Raw genomic sequence first — 21,382 nt, forward strand, 5'->3', positions numbered from 1 at the left:
TCCGGGGAGGAACACTCAGCCTCAGACATGCCGACACGTAGTGCCGACACCCCCACACACACTCTGGCCAAATAAAGGGGACAGCTTACAGGGAAGCCTGGAGAGAGAAACACAGAGGGAGTATGCCAGCTCACACCCCAGCGCCCATATACCACACAACTATAATATATGATAGTAGCACTGTTAATAATAATAAAGCACCAATTTGTCTGGCAATCATTGTTAACGGAATCCAAGACTGGGTTCCGAAACTCCAACCTTCCACTAGGTGAGAGACCTGTTCTTGCTCTTGGCGACAGGGATATTCTCTGGTGCATGTGCAGACGAGACACTGACCACTTGTCCAGTGGATCCAGTTGAAACGGACAGGCATGGAACCCGCCGTACTGGATTGCCTCATAGGAGGCCACCATCTTGCCTAGCAGGTGTATGCAAAGGTGTACTGTGACCTTGCGGGGTCTAAGCACAGAGTGGACCATAGCCTGAATCGTCAAGGCTTTGTCCATAGGGAGGAATACTCTTTGAGACACAGTGTCCGGGATCATTCCCAGGAACTGAAGTCTTTGTGTCGGTTCCATGTGAGACTCCTGGAAGGCTAGGATCCATCCATGGTCTGTAAGAAGACAAGTGGTCAAGTTGATGCTGTGCAACAGACTCTCCCTGGACACCTCCTTTATAATGAGAACGTCCAAGTAAGGAACTATGTTCACTCCCCTAATGCATAGCAGCAGCAATGTTTACCATTATTTTTGTGAAAACCCTCGGAGCCCTGGAGAGGCCACAGGGCAAGGACTGGAACTTGAAGTGGCGGTCCTGTATGGCGAGATAAGCCTGATGAGGAGGCCATATTGGGATGTGCAGATATCCATCCCTGATATCCAGAGAGACCAGGAATTACCCTTCCTCCAGGCCAGAGACCACTGCTCATAGAGATTCCATCCTGAACTTGAATACCCTAAAGGTGTTTAGGGATTTAAGGTTCAGGATCGACCGCACCTAACCATTCGGTTTCGGTACCACGAATAGTGCATAAAACCCTCTGTTTTGTAACAGAGGAGGGAATGGAACAAAACGTGCATTTGTAGCAGCCATTGAATGGCGCCCTGTAAGGTAACTCTTGCTACAGGCGAAGCTGGCAAGCTTGACCTGAAGTATCTGAGAGGAGGGAGTACATTAGATTCCAACTGGGGAACGAGGTCCCTCTCCCAAGGGTCCCGGCAGGTGTTCTCCCATACCTGGGCGAAAATAGGATTTTAATTACCTACCGGTAAATCCTTTTCTCGTAGTCCACAAGGGATATTGGGGAATCTAGTACGATGGGGTACAGACGGGGTCCAAATGAGCCGGTGCACTTTAAATTTCTTCACCGAGTGTGTTGGCTCCTCCCCTCTATGTCCCCTCCCATAGGGATTTATAGGTAACAACGTGCCCGAAGGAGAAAGGACAGGATATGAGAGAAGGAAACATGACAACAAAGAGTGGTGAGATTTATAAACCAGCACACCATGAACATACAACGACCAGCAATGGCTGGATCAACAACAGCAACAGCTGAACAGGTAACCACATAAAAGAGAACCTGCAGAAAAGTCAACGCACTGAGGCGGGCGACCAATATCCCTTATGGACTACGAGAAAAGGATTTACCGGTAGATAATTAAAATCCTATTTTCTCTAGCATCCATAAGGGATATTGGGGAATCTAGTACGATGGGGATGTCCCAAAGCTTCCAGAACCAGCGGGAATGTGCGGAGACTGCTGCAACACCGCCTGCCCAAACTTGGTATCCTCTTTGGCCAGGGTATCAAACTTGTAGAACTTCACAAAAGTGTGCTCCCCCGACCAGGTAGCAGCTCGGAAGAGTTTCAAGGCCGAGACTCCACGGGCAGCCGCCCAGGAAGAGCCCACTGATCTTGTAGAGTGGGCCTTCAGAGACTTAGGAACAGGTAAGACTGCCGACACATAGGCCTGTTGGATAGGAAGCCTAATCAAACGAGCAATCGACTGCTCCGAAGCAGGGCAACTTTTTTCGACGCATCATAGAGAACGAACAAGGAATCCGTCTTTCTGATCAGAACTGTTCACTTGACATAGATTTTCAAGGCACGCACAGCATCCAATGCCTCCGGAGCAGCAGAAGTATCAGAACCGGACAAAACCACAATAGGTTGATTCAGGTGAAACGCGGAGACAACCTTCGGCAGGAACTGCCATCTAGTCCAGAACTCCGCTCTGTCCCTGTAAAAAGACCAAGTATGGACTTTAACATGATAAGGCCCCCAATTCTGAGACACATCGAGCAGAAGCCAGGGCCAGTAACATCACAGTCTTCCACGTGAGGTACTTGTCTTCTACCATCATCAGAGGCTCAAACCAGGAGGACTGTGGAAATTCCAACACCACATTTAAATCCCAGGGTGCAGTAGGCGGCACAGAAGGAGGTTGTATGTGGAGTACCCCCTTCAAGAAGGTCTGAACTTATGGCAACAATGCCAATTTCTTCTGGAAGAAAATGGAGAGAGCTGAAATCTGGACCTTAATGGAACCCAGACATAAGCCTTTATCCACACCAGCCTGCAGGAAACGTAAGAAACGTCCCAAGTGGAACTCCGCAGGCGGATACATGCGTTCCTCGCACCAAGAAACTTATCTTCTACAGATATGATGTTTTGACGTCACAGGCTTCCTGGCCTGAACCATGGTTGCAATAACCTTTTTTGAAAAGCCCTTGTGAGCTAGGATGTTCCGCTCAACCTCCATGCAATCAAACAAAGTCGCCGTAAGTCCGGGTAGATGAAGGGTCCTTGTTGAAAGAGATCTCTTCTGAGAGGTAGAAGCCAAGGGTTTTCAACAGACATGTCCAGAAAATCCGCGTACAACGCCCTCAAAGGCCAATACGGGGCAATCCGAACTGCCTGGACTCCCTGATTTCGGATGCGCTTGAGCACCCTTGGGAGCAATGGAATCGGAAGAAACAGGTAGACCAGCCAGTAAGGCCAAGGCGACATCAGTGCATCTACTGCCTGAGGGTCCCTAGGCAATACCAGTGAAGCTTCTTATTGAGCCGAGAAGCCATCATGTCTATCCGCGGGCAGCCCTACCAGTGGATGAACTGTTGGAACACCTGTGGTGGAGACCCCACTCCCCCGGGTGGAGATCGTGACGACTCAGGAAGTCTGCTTTCCAGTTGTTCACACTCGGAATGAAGATAGCCGACATTGCACTTGCATTTCTTTCCGCCCAGAGTGCATCCACGTCCATCAATACAATAGTGAGGGCCCTGGAGGGTATTCTAACTTTCCCTACCCTACCTCCGGTCCTCTGGTTGCGGTAACGGGTATACCTGCCTGGGCCCTCTCTATTGTGTTGATGGACGTGGATGCACTCTGACTTCATCGGGACTTTAAAATTATCACCAAAAGAGCTTTAAGCGTTATTAGACTAATCTATTTTTTATTTCAGCATTTGACTAAGAAACAATCACACTACACCATTTTTAATATCCCAGCACTCCATTTATTTATTTATTTATTTATTTATAAGGCCGAAGGGTAGTGCCTGGAATTGGTAGTGATCGTCCAGCAGAGCAAACCTCAGCTATGCTTGAACTGGTGGCCAAATCGGAATATGGAGGTAGGCGTCTTGATATCCAAGGAAACCATAAATTCCTGTTCTTCCAGGCACGCAATCACTGCTCGCAAGGATTCCATTTTGAACTTGAACACCTTCAGGTAAGGATTCAAGGACTTCATATTCAAAATGGGTCTTACCGAACCGTCCGGTTTTGGAACCACAAACAGGTTGGAGTAATAACCCTTGCCTCGTTGTGGTATTGGTACTGGAACAATGACGTGGGACTGGACAAACTTTAGGATGGCCTGTTGCAACGTAACCTGCATATCCTCCAAAGCTGGTAAGCTTGATTTGAAAAATCGTTGGGGAGAAGCACTGTCGAACTCCAGCTTGTAGCCTTGAGAAACTAGATCCCTGACCCAGGTATCCTGGCAGGAAGCCTCCCAGACGTGGCCGAAGTGACACAGTCGAGCTTCCACCTCGAGATCCCCTTGGGGTGGGTGGGCACCGTCATGCTGAGGCCTTAGTGGAAGCAGAACTGGTGGTCTGTTCCTGAGAGCTTGTGTTTGCAGGCTTTCTTGACTTACCTCTGGTGCCTCTAGTCGCATTGGAGGCACCTCTGGCCTTAGATCGAAATCTATGAGACCGAAAGGACTGTACAGACGGCCCCAGGTAGGAGCGTCTCGCTGGAAGGGCCCCAGAGGACAGAAAACGAGATTTATGGTAAGAACTAACCGTTGTTAAATCTCTATCTGAGAGGTACACTGGGCTCCACAAGGAATAACATCGGGGTGTAGAGTAGGATCTTGATCCGAGGCACCAACAGGCTCAAAGCTTTGACTGTTCCCAAGATGCACAGCACCGCCTTCTCTATAACCCTGCCTCTGTGCACAGGAGCTCAGTTTAGTTAACCAGTCCAATGCAGTAGCAGGTAACAGAGACAACAATAGTTAGTAGCCACACACACACCACATACTCACTACAGGAGAGGGTGTCAGCGGCTAATGCCATACCAACACAAAGAAGCTAAGTGCGTCAGGGTGGACGCTTTGTGGAGCCCAGTGTACCTCGCAGAAAGATTTAACAACAGTAAGTTCTTACCATAAATCTTGTTTTCTGCTGCGGGGTACACTGGGCTCCACAAGGAATAACATCGGGGATGTCCTAAAGCAGTTCCTTATGGGAGGGGACGCACTGTAGCGGGCACAAGAACCCGGCGTCCAAAGGAAGCATCCCGGGGAGGCGGAAGTATCGAAGGCATAGAACCTTAGGAACGTGTTCACTGAAGACCACATAGCCGCCTTGCACAATTGTTCAAGGGTCGCACCACGGCGGGCCGCCCAAGAAGGTCCAGCCGACCGAGTAGAATGGGCTTTGATGGTAGCAGGAGCTGGAAGACCAGCCTGTACATAAGCATGTGCAATCACCATTCTAATCCATCTGGCCAAGGTCTGCTTGTTAGCAGGCCAGCCACGTTTGTGAAATCCAAACAGTACAAAGAGAATAAGACTTCCTAACGGAGGCAGTTTCTCTTCACATAGATACGGAGAGCCCGTACCACATCCAAAGAACGCTCTTTGGGGGACAACTTAGGAGAATTAAAGGCCGGAACCACAATCTCCTGGTTAAAGGTGGAAGGAAGACACCACCTTTGGTAAAAAACCCGGGCGCGTTCTAAGAACTGCCCAGTCACTGTGAAAAATCAGGTAGGGGGACTTACAGGATAAGGCACCCAAGTCCGAGACCCGTCTAGCCGAGGAAATGGCCAGCAAAAACAAAACCTTAAGGGAAAGCCACTTAAGGTCTGCAAATGCAAGAGGTTCAAACGGATACTCTTGCAAGGCCTCCAGAACTATCGACAAATCCCAAGGGGCCACAGGCGGTACATAAGGAGGTTGAATCCGCAACACACCCTGAGTGAAAGTTTGATCATCAGGCAGGGTAGCAACCTTTCTCTGAAACCAAACCTACAAGGCAGAAATGTGAACCTTGAGGGAGGCCAGACAAAGGCCTAAGTCCAGGCCTTGCTGTAAAAAGGCCAAAGTTTAGCCGTACTAAACTTGAAAACGTCATGATTATGAGACGCACACCAAGTAAAGTAAGAATTCCAGACCCTAAAGTAAATCCGAGCAGAAGCCGGCTTACGGGCCTTCAACATAGTTTGAATGACCGCCTCAGAAAAAACCTTGGCCCTCAAGACAGAAGCTTCAAGAGCCAGCCGTCAAAGCCAGACGGGCCAAATCCTGGTAAACACAAGGACCCTGAATGAGGAGGTCTGGTTGTTGTGGAAGTAGAAGGGGACAAACAAGCGAGAGGCCCTGTAGATCGGAGAACCAGTGACGTCTGGGCCACGCCGGAGCGATCAGAAGCAGGATTCCTCCTTCCTGCTTGAACTTCCGTATTACCCTGGGCAGGAGTGACACCGGAGGGAACACGTACGGCAGTCGAAAGTTCCATGGAATTGCCAGTGCGTCCACGAACGCTGCTTGAGGATCCCTTGTCCTTGCTCCGAAGACCGGAACCTTGTGATTGTGTCGAGATGCCATCAGGTCCACATCTGGAAGGCCCCACTTGTCCACTAGGAGTTGAAAGACTTCTGGATGAAGGCTCCACTCTCCGGCGTGTATGTCCTGATGACTGAGGAAGTCCGCTTCCCAGTTGAGGACCCCTGGAATGAACACTGCTGATATGGCTGGCAGATTTCTTTCCGCCCACTGAAGAATCTTTGAAACTTCCAACATTGCCATGCGGCTTCGGGTTCCCCCTTGACTTATGGATGCCACCGTGGTGGCACTGTCCGACTGTACTTGAACAGGCCTGTTCTGTACCAGAGGCAGAGCAAGATTCAGAGCATTGAACACTGACCGCAACTCCAGAATATTTATCGGGAGGAGAGATTCCTCCCTGGTCCTCCGACCCTGAAGAGAGTGTTGCTCCAACACCGCGCCACCCCCCCCCCCCCCCCCCACCCCTCCCGGAAACTGGCATCCGTCGATAGGAGGACCCAATTGGAGATCCAGAAGGGACGACCCCTGCTCAATTGTTGGTCCTGTAGCCACCAGCTCAGTGACAGACAAACCTTCAGAGTCAAGGAGATCATGTGAGATCTGATCCAGTGAGGCAGACTGTCCTATTTAGCAAGGATTAGCTTCTGCAGAGGGAGAGTGTGAAATTGAGCGTACTCTACCATATCGAAAGCCGACACCATGAGGCCTAGTACTTGCATCACCAAGTGTATCGACACTCGTGGGCGAGAAAGGAAGCATCTTATCCTGTCCTGAAGCTTCAGGACCTTTTCTGGAGACAAGAACAAACGTTGGGTGTGTGTGTCCAGTAATGCCCCCAGGTGCACCATGCTCTGAGCAGGGACCAGCGAGGATTTCTTCCAATTGATGAGCCACCCTTGGGGCTTGTAGGAATTGGACTGTCAGTTCCAGATGACGGATGAGAACCTCTGGGGAATTCGCCAGGATCAGCAAGTCGTCCCGATACGGTAGGATCCTGATGCCTTGACGACGGAGAATGGCCGTCATGACCTTGGTGAAGATCTGAAGAGCTGTAGTATGTACAAAAGGCAAGGCTTGGAATTGATAATATATGTTGCCAATAGCAAACCGCAGATATTGCTGATGCGACATGGCAATAGGTCTGTGTAGGTAAGCATCCTGTATGTCCAGGGATACCATACAGTCCTTGGGCTCCAAAGCTAGAACAATAGAGCGAAGAGTTTTCATGCGGAATTTGGATACCTTCACAAATTTGTTCAAAGATTTGAGATTGAGAATGGGCCGGGAGGATCCATTTGGCTTTTTGGAACTAGGAACAGTGTTGAATAGTACCCCCTGCCTCTCTTAGACTGAGGCACCGGCACTATTACGCCTGTGTCCAGGATGCATTGTACAACCACATGTAGAGTTTTTGCTTTTAACGGTTCCGAAGGAATAACCGTCGAGCACAACTGGCGAGGGGGACGTGTCTTGAAAGAGATGGCGTATCCTTGAGGGACGACTTCCCGCACCCAGGCGCCTGAAGTGGTCTGTAACCATACCTGGGCAAACCGCAGAAGTCGGCCTCCTACCCTGGGGTCCCCCCAGGAGGAGGCCCGCCCCGTCATGCAGCAGGCTTGTTTGATTTGGAAGCAGGCTGTCGGGCGACCCAAGAACGTTTAGGTTTGGGCTTAGAGGTTTTGGAAGCGCGAGCTTGTCTCGGGTACGCCTGACCCTTTGCTTTACTGGAGGTCGAAAGGAACAAAAGGTGGTACCCTTAGCCTTCGGAGCTGAAGGATTAGTACTTGGGAGACATGCAGTCTTGGCAGACGCCAAGTCAGTCACAATCTTGTTCAGATCTTCCCCAAATAGTATAACTCCCTTAAAAGGGAGCACCTCCAAGGTCTTTTAGAGTCCAGGTCCATCGACCAGGACAGCAACCACAGAATCCGGCAAGCCAGAATGGACATAGTAGATGCATTGGCCGCCATAACACCGGCATCAGAGGCCGCCTCCTGAATGTAATGGGAGGCTGTGGTAATATATGATAAACACTGTCTGGCATTATCAGGAAAATTCAGAGGTAGCTCTGCCTCAACTGCTTGAACCCAGGCTTCAATGCCTTTTGCAGCCCAAGAGGTTGCCATAGTGGGTCTATGTACAGCACCTGCGAGAGTGTAAATAGACTTCAAGCAGCCCCCCACACACACATCCGTTGGTTCCTTCAGAGAGGGGACAGTGGTGACAGGCAGAGTAGATGACACCACAAGACGGGCTACATGTGAGTGCACTGGTGGTGGGGTTTCCCACTTGGTACTTAACTCTGCAGCGATAGGATAACGAGCTAGCATCTTTTAGACAGGGAAAATTTATTTCCTGGAGACTCCCAGGATTCCTGACGTATGTCAATTAAATGGTCAGAATGTGGTAAAACTAATTTAGTAACCTTCTGACGTTTGAACTTAGGATTCTTAGATGTATCTGGAGGGTCAGTCTCATCATCAATCTGAAGAATCAGTGTGATAGCCTCCACTAGGTCAGGTACATCAGAAGCAGCTGTATCAGTGTCTGATGGATCAGTATATTCCCCATCTTCATTGGATGAAGTATCCGAAACATGAGTGGATTGTGAGGAAGAGATGGCCCGCTTAGATGACCCTTTGGTCCTAGGTGGGCGTGGATTAGGTGTTTGTGTAACCAAGGACTGATTTAATTGCTGTAACCGAGTTGACAGAGTATCTGCCCATGGCGGATTAACTACAGGGACAATATGTGGCTGTAATGGCACAGGAGGTCCCACAAGGGGCGTAAGTCTGGTTACCAGCGTAGTCAGCATATTAGAGAAAGCAGCCCAAGGTGGGTTGTAGTGTGACACCGGTGCTGCAGGCTGACTAGGGGGTGCAGAACACCCAGTATCTGGACCCTCAGCTGAAATATTTTCCTCAGGTAAAACCGTGGCGTCAGCACTGCATGAGACAGGAGCGTCCACGGAATTCCCGCCCTGTGTAGCAGACATTATTTGGAGACGTGGCCTTAAGGCGTAGTAGTACAATATAGCCAGACAAAACAAACCCCTGTGTAATGTGACTACAAATGCAGAGCACAAAACAGAGGATTTAAGTGGTATATGGTGACTGAAAATACACAGATAAAAATACAAAATAGTATATCCTGTGAAACACTATATTATATTATATATATAACCCTGACGCACTTAGCTCCCCTCAGGGTACAGAATATTGGGATAGCAATACGTGTGAGATATACTGAATGGAAACCACACAGCAGCTATTGGCACACACAGTCACATGTACAATGCAGAAATTATTACATACAACAATAAAACTGCACTGGACTAGTAATACTACATAAAGCTATGTATGTATACAGACATAACAATGCACAGTAAACACTGGATGTATATCACAGAATACTTGTACTAAATATTCATACAGTATGCACTTGTTCTTAACGAACACTGTCTAAACGACATATAGAATAATTAAGTGTCCTGTAAAAGCACAGCGCTGATGAGGAAGGCGGCTTTACAAAGGAGACAGTGCCCAACAGTCCCAGAATCAGCGCAGCTCTGTGTAATGGCGCCCAAATGCTGACAGGGAGTGAGGGAGAGAGAGAGATGCAGCTCCAGAGTGGGAACATCTGCTGAAGATTGCGCCTGGGGCTGGGGGAGGGGCTACAGGTCAGCATCTTATCCCCTCTGCTATGCTTCACCACCGGGTACTATGGTGCCTATGTAAAACGGATTTTAGTAAATCCGACCTGTGCTCCTTGCCCTGGTAGATATAGTGGGGTCCCTGCACGGCCAAAGTGTCCAGGTACGTCTCCGCATTGCGATTTCGGCGGGTCCCGCCTGGGGGACCATCTTGCCTCCTCCCTAGATTTGCGGCCATGCGATCCAGGAGAGCAGCGGCAGTGTGTGTGTGCCTGATGAAACTGGAGCGCCTCCGCTGTAAGTATCCGGCAACCAGGGCGCGTGAGTATACAGCGCCGCTGGGGGAGGTGAGGGAGCTGCAGCACGATAGGTCAGCATGACATATAGCAACTAGTGCCTGTGCTGTGGCCTTTGAAGTCTTCTTTCTTCTCAGAAAAGCTCTTTTTAGGGCTGCTTAGAGCAGCCCATACTGTTAGTGCATGGAGACTGGGCTATAAGGGAGGCGGTGCAGTGCATCCTGGGAACAGTCAAAGCTTTAGCCTGTTGGTGCCTCAGATCAAGATCCAACTCTACACCCAGATGTTATTCCCTGTGGAATACCAGTGTACCCCGCTGCAGAAATAGTGATTTTAACAGGGTTTGTGGAGGAGCAGTGTGCTGTGTGCAGCCTGTAGTTAGGAGCCGCTGGAAATGGCGCCTCTGAACTGCTGGTCCCACTCTCCGGGAAGCCTCGACCCCATAATGGCACGCTATGTGAATATTTATACTGGCATTGTCCTTTTTTTATGGCTAAAACAAGGTTAAAACCCCTTATAGAGCAAGCGCCAGTGCGAGTGTCCGCAGCGGGCACCTCAGCCTGCAGCTGAGTGACCGCCGCACCGTTGTGCCACCATTTCTACCGGGGACCCCGATTCCTGTACTCAACGCACATTCGACATCTGTTAGGGGTTGTGGCATGCTTCCGGCGTGTGCACACACCCTGGGGGTATATGAAACAGCGCCTCAGGAGCTTAATGTCCTGTCAGCGGGGATACGAACCATTAACTCTATAGGAAGTTGATACGGTGTGTGTGTGTGTGTGTGTGTGTGTGTGTGTGTGTGTGTGTGTGTGTGTGTGTGTGTGTGTGTGTGTGTGTGTCCCCTCCCCTAAGTCCCATGATGCAGGCAGATGTTATTTTCAGGCAGCACTGGCTGGCACCAAACTAAAATACATTTCTGAAGAAAACGTTCTGCAGCTCCAGAGGAATGCACTCGGCTCCTTGGACACATTTTTCTATTCTAAGTCTGCAGGACGGGCATAGAGAGTAGGAGCCAGCACACACTAATGACTTCTTAAAGTGCCAGGTGCCAATACACCCGATCTATGCCCCATAGCAACTACGTTTTCCAGTATCCCCTAGGAGTTTAGGGAAAAACTGCTACTGCTTACAATCGCATACTGGGGGCCGCCCAGCACATGGCAAAGCCGTCCAGCATGTTAATGGCCACCCAGATATGCGATCGCAATTCAATTGCGAATTGGCAATTCGTGGTAGCCCTCTGCATATGCAGTCCAACTATGTATGCAGGTGCACCACTGCCATGTTTCCTAACGTAATCGGGCCACCCCGAAAATGGCCAGGACACACCTGCGTTTCCTGCTCCACTACCCTTGAACGGCACGTCACCGCCCCCGAATGCCCGCCTGTCACTCACATTGTGATTGCATCCTTCCGGGATGCAACCGCATTATGATTGCCCGCGCACGCATGCTGCCGACTCTGCGCATGCGCAAACGACCAAAAAGTGTCCATTTGCCATTGTAGCAACTTAGCAACTGAAGCTGAATGAGGGTCAAAGTACGGGTTTACTGACACGGTCATCAGAGTGCAGATAATTTAACATACAGAAATTGCTCTATACACTGGCACAGAATAATGCCTCGTTATGCCTTTTGTGCTGGAACTACAAAGCTAATACGTGAACCTATCGTAACCAGATGTGTATCTATTATTTATGTTAGAGCTAAACTAGTACAGTTTCAAAACATGAGACTAACCAAAGCTTTCTTAAAAAAGTAAATAAAACCAAAAACAAACAAACCATATGGATGTGTCTATAAGTTGCAGGAAATAAGGAAAGCTAATGTCAAGGTAACAGGAAATTAGAATTTGATTCTATTAATAATATAAAGTTGAGTTACAGAGAGCCTTTCATATAAAAAACGCGCATGGTAACAGAAGACCATCTTAATAAAACTTTCCTAGCGCAGATCCAGTATGTCAACATGTCCAGAATAAATTAATGTGTCTTAGATAAGGAAATGTTTAAGGCACCAGAGTTACTTTCTGCTTTATGTCCATATCCTAGCAAATGTCGGATTTTACCAATAGGATTGTGCCAAGAACAGAAAGCAGGATATTCTCCGTGACCCTGAAGATTTATGGCCTTTCCTCTCTTATGCAGAAAACCTTACACTTCATAGGTAAAGCTGTGGAAGTATGGTCATATTTTACAATATATGCGAATGGAGAACAAAAGTTTAAAAAAAAAAAAATAAATTACTGCCAACATCAACACATATTTTACAGATTTATATTGTGCTATTTTGAAGTGAAGCAAACCATGTTACATATCTATATATCTCCTTGCTGTCAGAATTAATCTTTTAAACTATTTTGTTGTTTATGACTTCTATTTAATTTTGTACACCTACTACAAATATTCATTTTTATTCACTACTCTTCCTTTATTAAGATTTTGAGACTGCTGAGAGTTAATGATTGTTTTGCAATTTTTAATGAGAATGTAATAAATATAGACTATGCTCTCCCGTCACATTGTTTCAATGTAGTTAAAATCTATTTTGTAATTACACTGAATCGTTGAAATAGATAATCATACCTCAATTTCATCACTTGCAAGTTGACGCTCCCGCTTGTCTAATTCAACCAAAGCTTTTTGCAGTTGTTCTTCCAGAACTGTGTATTCAGCAACCTAAAAAAAAAAAAAAAATTCACTCACTAAAACAAATATTTACTATAAAAAGAAAGTATAACATTTCCCAGCTCAAGACAGAAATGTAGAAAACAAAACAAAACAAAAAATACTAAAATGTTTCTAAATAGATGTACTTGACTTACAATGGGCCTTTTCAACGAGAGGTTTTAAATATATTACCAGGTATTTGTATTTTGCTGCTGGTGAGAAATTGGCACATGCCACTACGTTTAGACGTTGGTGGAGTAGACGCTACATGGCAAAAGCTACTTGATGGCAAAAATTAAAAATCCATTTAGATGTGACATGTGCCTCTTTTCCACTGTGCCTCTTATGCAGTATATAAAACTTATAAGGTATGTACTAGGGCAGTCTAGCAGGGTAATCTATCTATCTAAAATAAGCCTGTACACATTTTTGCTTTAATAGCAAATCTTCTCTTTAAATAGATGTTCTTGACTTACAAAAAAAAAAAAAAAAGACAGTTATGTGGTTATTAGTCTTCCTGCTGGTGATTACTGAAGAAAGAATTTCATGTAACACATAAACCATTTGGATAACCTGTATGAAGACACAAAATGTTGTTACTTTTTCTTTTTTCCTGAGTGGCTATTCAAGCTGCTATTAAGAATTTCAAATTTCCTGTTAAGCACAGTTGCATGATATTTGATGCAGAGAGCCTTTGCCGATTGCCACTCTTCTTAGCAGGCATGCACTCCTCCGCCCTATGCTATCACATGACCGTACAGAAAGACGCAGGTGTACCTTGTTGGAGCAGACCAACATTGAGGAAGTCATTTCTTCAGATAAAAAAACCTTGGAAAATGTGTCGCATTTTCCAGGGATCAAACAACTACACGTTCGGTCCTGCATCGGCAATATTGTGTCTGGCAAGAAGGCGGCACTTTATGTGGGGAATGACCGGTACCTCCCCAACTGTTCAGTGGGTAAATGTAACTTCAAACTTTGTCCCTGGTCAACGGGTAGTAGTGAAATCAGAGATGAATAAAAGGCCCCATGGTGTCCTCAGCAAGATAGTAATTTGGGATAGAGTATATATGTGAAGAAATGCAGCAGGGAAGGTCATAGGGTATATTATAATAATATCACAATATTGTTATTTGGTTAGCACGGTACTTTATCTACCCTTTTTTTTTTTTAAATAAAAAAATCAGGCATTGGATCTATGAGGAGAGCCGAACTCTCCCTTTGGCTCCTCACTCGACTGTCCCCTGATCCTCATAACTTCCTACATGCTGATGCAATCGGGCAGCATCTTCTAATTCAGCATCCTAGACCTTGCAGCACGGCTGGGCAGACAAACTGCATGTACATGACTACTGCAGCAGAATCGGAGCAGCCAGAGAGGGTCCTCTGTCTGCATTTGGCTGTCACACACGCACTGGCGGCGGCTCCAGCCTCATGATCTCCTGGCTCAGGCCCAGCCCCTCTGCGCAGTGTCAAACTCTTCATCACACCCATGTGCCCTTTAATAGAAAAATTAAACTCAACAACTCAAAGTCTGTCAATTGGTGCCCTTGGTCATTACAAATGGCCACCACCCCCTGGACTGTATCCCTTACAGTTATGAGGTGTTAACTGAGGTTACAGTTAAGTGCTGAAATTAATTAAGCCTCTCTTAGTAGTGAACAACACAGGACTGTTCAAGTAGTGACTTAAATCAGTATAAAAAATAAATACTTCATAATTAACATCATAATACTTATTAATGCTAATTTGTAACTATAACCTTTTAAGTATAATTTTTAATACTCTTGTGTATAATACAAATAATCACCTTTATCTATATAATTAGTTAATTTTGTGTGAATTGGTTTTCTGTAGTGTTTCTTTAGCCAATAAATCAAAGTTCCTAACTAGGCTTCTTTTTTAAGTAGAATTTTTATTTCCCCTCCGTTATACCGAACACAATATCACAAAACTCATTTGTCACATACGGCATAAGACAAAAAAGAGTTACAATTTAACTTTCAACCTATGTTGAAAACTGAGAAGATATACTGCTACAGATTTTTATTTTATTTATTTTTTCACACAGTGTCACGTATGGAGCTTTTGCACCTTTAAGTAAAATGACTAAGGGGGTAATTCCAAGTTGATCGCAGCAGGATTTTTGTTAGCAGTTGGGCAAAACCATGTGCACTGCAGGGGAGGCAGATATAACATGTGCAGAGAGAGTTAGATTTGGGTGTGGAGTGTTCAATCTGCAATCTAAATTGCAGTGTAAAAATAAAGCAGCCAGTATTTACCACGCACAGAAACAAAATAACCCACCCAAATCTAACTCTCTCTGCACATGTTATATCTGACTCCTCTGCAGTGCACATGGTTTTGCCCAACTGGTAACAAAAATCCTGCTGCGATCAACTCAGAATTACCCCCTAAGTAAAACTACACCTATTACTGATTAAAACAATATATTCCATTCATCTTTTTACAAAAAAAAAACGAAAAAGAAAAAAGACTTGTGTTAAGCTTCAACAAAAATGTATACTGTATGTTAAAACTTGTACAAGTGTCCTGTATGTGACAGTGAAATAGCCCTATATCATACTCACTGAGGTTAAGGATATCCAATCACCTGGATAGCCTTAAAACCTGGCCTGTTAGGGTGCCTTGATGAAAGAGTTTGGGAACAACTGGATTACGCTCTACTAGAAAGTAGCAGTACCCATGCTTCCATGCAAAAAAACAGATTTGTTTTTTTGTTTTTACAGTGGCAATATAAACCTGCTACACAAATTTATTCAGCAAATGCACAACTGCTATAGAAGAATCTTTTGGAAAATGACTTTAGGTTACAAAAGAGATAAAAAACGAGTTTTATGTTAAGAACTTACCTTTGTTAAAACTCTTCCTGCGAGGTACACTGGGCTCCACAAGGAATGGACAATGGGTGGGTGTAGAGTAGGATCTTGATCCGAGGCACCAACAGGCTCAAAGCTTTGACTGTTCCCAGAATGCATAGCGCCGCCTCCTATATCACCCCGCCTCCCTGCACAGGATCTCAGTTTTTAGTCAACCAGTCCAATGCAGTAGCAGGAAAAGAGACGACAACGGTTAGTAGCCTCAACACCGCATTCTCACGACAGGAGACGTGTCAGCGGTTAATGCCATACCAACCCAAAGAAGCTAAGTGCGTCAGGGTGGGCGCCTTGTGGAGCCCAGTGTACCTCGCAGAAAGAGTTTTAACAAAAGGTAAGTTCTTACCATAAAACTCGTTTTCTGCTGCGGGGTACACTGGGCTCCACAAGGAATGGACAATGGGGATGTCCTAAAGCAGTTCCTTATGGGAGGGGACGCACTGTAGCGGGCACAAGAACCCGGCGTCCAAAGGAAGCATCCTGGGAAGCGGCAGTATCGAAGGCATAGAACCTTATGAACGTGTTCACAGAGGACCACGTAGCCGCCTTGCACAATTGTTCAAGGGTCGCACCACGTTGGGCAGCCCAGTTTGTGAAACCCAAACACAACAAAAAGAGAATCAGATTTCCTAATAGGAGCAGTTCTCTTCACATAGATACGGAGAGCCCGTACCACATCCAAAGACCGCTCTTTGGGAGACCGATCAGGAGAAACAAGTGCCGGAACTACAATCTCCTGATTAAGGTGGAACGAAGAAACCACCTTAGGTAGATAGCCGGGACGAGTCCTAAGAACCGCCCGGTCACGGTGAAATATCAGATATGGGGAACTACAGGACAAGGCACCCAAATCCGACACTCTTCTAGCTGAAGCAATAGCCAGCAGAAACACCACCTTAAGGCGAAAGCCACTTAAGGTCAGCTGAACCAAGAGGTTCAAACGGAGACTCTTGTAACACCTCCAAAACCACCGACAAGTCCCAAGGAGCCACAGGCGGGACATAGGGAGGTTGGATACGCAACACGCCCTGAGTAAAGGTATGCACATCAGGTAAGGTCGCAATTTTTCTCTGAAACCACACCAACAAGGTAGATATTTGAACCTTGAGGGAGGCCAGACGCAGGCCTAAGTCCAGGCCCTGCTGAAGAAAAGCCAACAACTTGGCTATACTAAACTTGGAAGCGTCATAATCGTTAGATGCACACCAAACAAAGTAAGAATGTCAGACCCTATAGTAAATCCGAGCCGAAGCCGGTTTCCGGGCCCGCAACATAGTTTGAATGACCGCCTCAGAAAACCCTTTAGCCCTTAAGACGGAAGCTTCAAGAGCCACGCCGTCAAAGACAGCCGGGCTAGGTCCTGGTAGACACAGGGGCCCTGAACGAGGAGGTCTGGGCATTGTGGAAGTAGAATTGGACGCTCGGACGATAGGCCTTGCAGGTCTGAGAACCAGTGCCGTCTGGGCCACGCTGGAGCTATGAGAAGCAGAATTCCTTTTTCTTGCTTGAACTTCCGAATTACCCTGGGCAGGAGTGACACCGGAGGGAACATGTACGGCAGCCGAAGCCTCCACGGTACTGCCAGCGCATCCACGAATGCTGCTTGAGGATCCCTTGTCCTTGCTCCGAAGACCGGAACCTTGTGATTGTGTCGAGACGCCATCAGATCTACATCTGGAAGGCCCCACCTTTCCACTAGGAGTTTAAACACTTCTGGATGGAGGCCCCACTCGCCGGAATGCACGTCCTGACGACTGAGAAAGTCCGCTTCCCAATTCAGGACTCCCGGAATGAATACTGCCGATATGACCGGTAGATGGCGTTCTGCCCACTGTAGAATCCGTGAGACTTCCTTCATTGCTAGGCGGCTTCGAGTGCCGCCTTGATGATTTATGTAAGCCACTGTGGTGGCATTGTCCGACTGTACTTGAACAGGACGGTTCTGAATTAAATGCTGGGCTACGTTTAAAGGCATTGAAGACCGCCCGCAACTCCAGAATATTGATCGAGAGGAGGGACTCCTCCTTGGTCCACCGCCCCTGAAGGGAGTGTTGCTCCAGCACCGCGCCCCAACCTCTTAGACTGGCATCTGTCGTCAACAGGACCCAGTCGAATTTCCAGAACGGACGGCCCCTGCACAGTTGTTGGTCCCGAAGCCACCAGAGCAGCGACAGACGGACCTCAGGAGTCAATGAGATCCTTTGGGACCTGATCCGGTGAGGCAGGCCATCCCATTTGGCTAGAATCAGCCTCTGGAGAGGGCGAGAGTGAAATTGAGCGTACTCCACCATGTCGAATGCTAACACCATGAGGCCCAGCACCTGCATCGCCGAATGTATCGACACTTGCGGACGAGATAGGAAGCAACGAATCCTGTCCTGAAGTTTCAGGACTTTCTCCTGAGACAGGAACAACCGCTGGTTGTGAGTGTCCAATACTGCTCCCAGATGCACCATGCTCTGAGCAGAGATCAGGGATGACTTCTTCCAGTTGATGAGCCACCCGTGGGCTTGCAGAAACCGGACTGTCACATCTAGATGACGAAGGAGAAGTTCAGGGGAATTTGCCAGGATTAACAAGTCGTCCAAATATGGCAGTATCCTGACCCCTTGAAGGCGGAGTACCACCGTCATCACCGCCATGACTTTTGTAAAGACTCGCGGAGCCGTTGTTAAACCAAAAGGTAACGCCCGAAACTGGTAATGGCAGTTGCCAATCGCAAATCTCAGGTATTGCCGATGAGACACCGCTATAGGAATATGCAGGTAAGCATCCTGTATATCCAGAGAGACCATGAAATCCCCAGGTTCCAAGGCCAGAACTATAGAGCTTCCGGAACTTGGATCCTGGAAACCTTCACAAACCTGTTCAATGCCTTGAGGTTGAGAATGGGCCGGGAGGACCCATTCAGTTTCAGGACTAGAAACAGCGGAGAATAGGACCCTCGGCCCCTCTGTGCAAGAGGCACCTGTACTATGACTCCTGTATCCAGGAGGGTCTGTACCACCGAATGTGGAGTGTTTGCCTTTGTCTTGTCCAACGGAACATTTATTTAGCAAAATCGATGAGGGGGGCGGTTTTTGAAGGCTATGGCGTAACCTCGCGTCACGACTTCCCGTACCCAGGCATCTGAAGTGGTCTTCAACCATTCCTGGGTATACCCTAGAAGCCTGCCCCCCACCCTGGGATCCCCCAGAGGGAGGCCCGCCATGTCATACGGCAGGCTTATCTGTCTTGGAAGCTGGCTGACGGGCCGCCCAGGCTCTTTTGGGCTTTGGCTTACCAGGTTTGGAAGTGCGGGCCTGCTTGTTGTACGCCTGACCTTTTGCTTTACCTGAAGGGCGAAAGGAAGTACCTTTAGCCTTCGACACAGAAGGAGCAGTACTTGGCAGACAGGCAGTTTTGGCAGTAGCCAAGTCAGCCACAATCTTATTTAAATCCTCCCCAAACAGAATATCTCCCTTAAAAGGGAGTACCTCCAGGGTTTTTCTAAAGTCCAGATCCACAGACCAGGATCTCAGCCACAATATCCGGCGAGCTAGGACTGACGTAGTAGAGGCCTTGGCTGCCAGGATACCGGCATCAGAAGCCGCCTCCTTAATATAACGAGAAGCTGTGACAATATAAGACAAGCATTGTCTAGCATGGTCAGAGGAGATTTCAGCATCTAACTCCAAGGCCCATGCTTCAATGGCCTCTGCAGCCCAAGTAGCTGCAATAGTGGGCCTTTGTGCAGCACCCGTGAGGGTGTAAATCGCTTTCGACAACCCTCCACACGTTTTTCCGTAGGCTCTATTAGAGACGTGGCGGTAGTGACAGGTAGAGCTGAGGAAACCACCATCCTAGCCACATGTGAGTCCACTGGAGGAGGCGTTTCCCAATTCTTAGACAGCTCCGGCGCGAGGGGATAGCGAGCCAGCATCTTCTTTTGAGGCACAAACTTCGTACCTGGGCTTTCCCAGGGTTCCTGACGTATATCAATAAGTTGGTCAAAGTGAGGTAAAACTTTTTTAAATCACCTTCTGACGCTTGAACCTATCTGGTTTCTTAGGAGGAACGGATGGCTCGGGATCATCCGTAATCTGTAAAAATGAACTTAATAGCCTCCAAAAGATCAGGAACATCAACATGTGAACCACCCTCCCCATCAGCCGTATCCGAGTCAGAACTTGTGGGGTCAGTGTAAGTGCCGTCTTCATCCGACGAGGTGTCAGTGACAGCAGTGGATTGTGAGGAGACAAGCGCTCGCTTGGACGTAGGCGAGCGACGGTCAGACTTCTTAGTAGTCACGGACTGGTTCAACTTCTTTATTTGAGCAGATAAATCATCCGCCCACGGCGGGTTAGCTGCAGGGACCACAAACGGTTGTACCGGCATTGGGGGTCCCATAGGGGGTGTTAGTTTATGAACTAGCGTATGCAGATGCGTGGAAAAAGCTGCCCACGGCAGGTCATTATTTGCCCCCGTTGCCACCGTCCCACTGGGGGGCAAGGAGCCCCCAGAACCAGAGCCCAAAGCTGCTATATTCTCCTCATAGGTATCTGCGGCTTCAGCAATACCGGCAGTTTGTTCAGCCCCAGAACCGTTACCCTCAGAAGCAGACATGATATAACTTGTAGTATCAGGTAACACAGTACAATTTGTCAGCAGCACAATACCTCTAGCCCAAACCCCTGCGCAGTGTAGTCAGCACAAGCAGAGATAAAGGAGAGATATGGTGACTAAATCACAGAGAAGAATACGTAATACAGTATATCTTTGTGAAAATCCTATATTAGATAAAACCTGACGCACCAAGCCCCCTCAGGTTATAGAATATAGGGATAGCAGGTTGAGTGAAAGACACGAAATGGGCACCACTCAGCTATCAAATGCACACACAAATAGTCACAGTCTGTACAATGCAGAGGTTATTACTAACAATAATACTGCACTGGACTAGCTTACACAGCTATATAACAATAGATTTAACAGTACACAGTAAGAACTGGATGTATATCACAGGGTAATTGTACTAGGAAAACCTGACTAAGTGCACTCTCTCTTAACTAACACTGACTAAAAAAAGGCAGGTAGAATACTCAAGTGTCTTGTAAAGTCACAGCACTGACAACCAGGCGGCTTTACATAGGAGGATTTGCCCAAGCATTCCCAGGAACAGTGAGCTGAGGGATAATGGCGCCGCAGACACTGCCAGGGAGTGAGTGAGAGACAGATATGCAGCTCCAGGGCGAGAACATTTGCAGAAAATGGCGCCCTGGGGCTGGGGGAGGGGCTTCAGGTCCAAGCTCTATCCCCCTGCTGGCAAAACCACCGGGTACTGTGGGCTCTAATAAAACGATTTATAGAGAAAACCTGACCTGTCCCATGCCCTGGTGATCTAGTGGGATCGCCTGTACTGCCACAGTGTCCACCGCCAGCGCGCGCGGCCCGCCTCCCACTGACCGCGCCGGATCGCGATAAAGACCGGATCCCGCAAGCGGGACCCACTTACCACCTCACGAAGCGCGGCCGCGCGATCCCGGAGAGCCCCCGTCGTGTGTGCCTGACAAGAAGAAAACCGGAGCCTCCTGCTGTAGTTACCCGGCAACCAGGGCTCGGGAGTGTACAGCGCCGCTGGGGAGAGCTGGAGCTGCAGCCGTGAATGTCCACTGACATGCAACACTGCTGCTGCCCTTGAAGTCTTCACTTTTTTCCTCAGAAAAAAAGCTCTTCTTAGGGCTGCCTGGAGCAGCCCCTCTGTTAAGTGCCTGCTACTGCAGCACCAACTACAAAACAGAGATCC

General features: G+C 47.8%; 1 protein-coding gene across 4 annotated transcripts in view; it reads right to left on the reverse strand.

Moving 5' to 3' along the window:
* Nucleotides 1-21,382, reverse strand: part of CEP120 (centrosomal protein 120) — a 254,609-nt gene that overhangs the window by 125,625 nt on the left and 107,602 nt on the right. For all 4 annotated transcript variants that reach the window (XM_063964221.1, XM_063964219.1, XM_063964220.1 and 1 more), the window contains exon 15: nt 12,617-12,709. In XM_063964221.1, the coding sequence (XP_063820291.1) occupies nt 12,617-12,709 (93 nt within the window). The remainder of the gene's footprint in view (nt 1-12,616; nt 12,710-21,382) is intronic.

The sequence above is a fragment of the Pseudophryne corroboree genome, chromosome 1 (assembly GCF_028390025.1).
Source record: "Pseudophryne corroboree isolate aPseCor3 chromosome 1, aPseCor3.hap2, whole genome shotgun sequence".
Lineage (NCBI taxonomy): Eukaryota > Metazoa > Chordata > Amphibia > Anura > Myobatrachidae > Pseudophryne > Pseudophryne corroboree.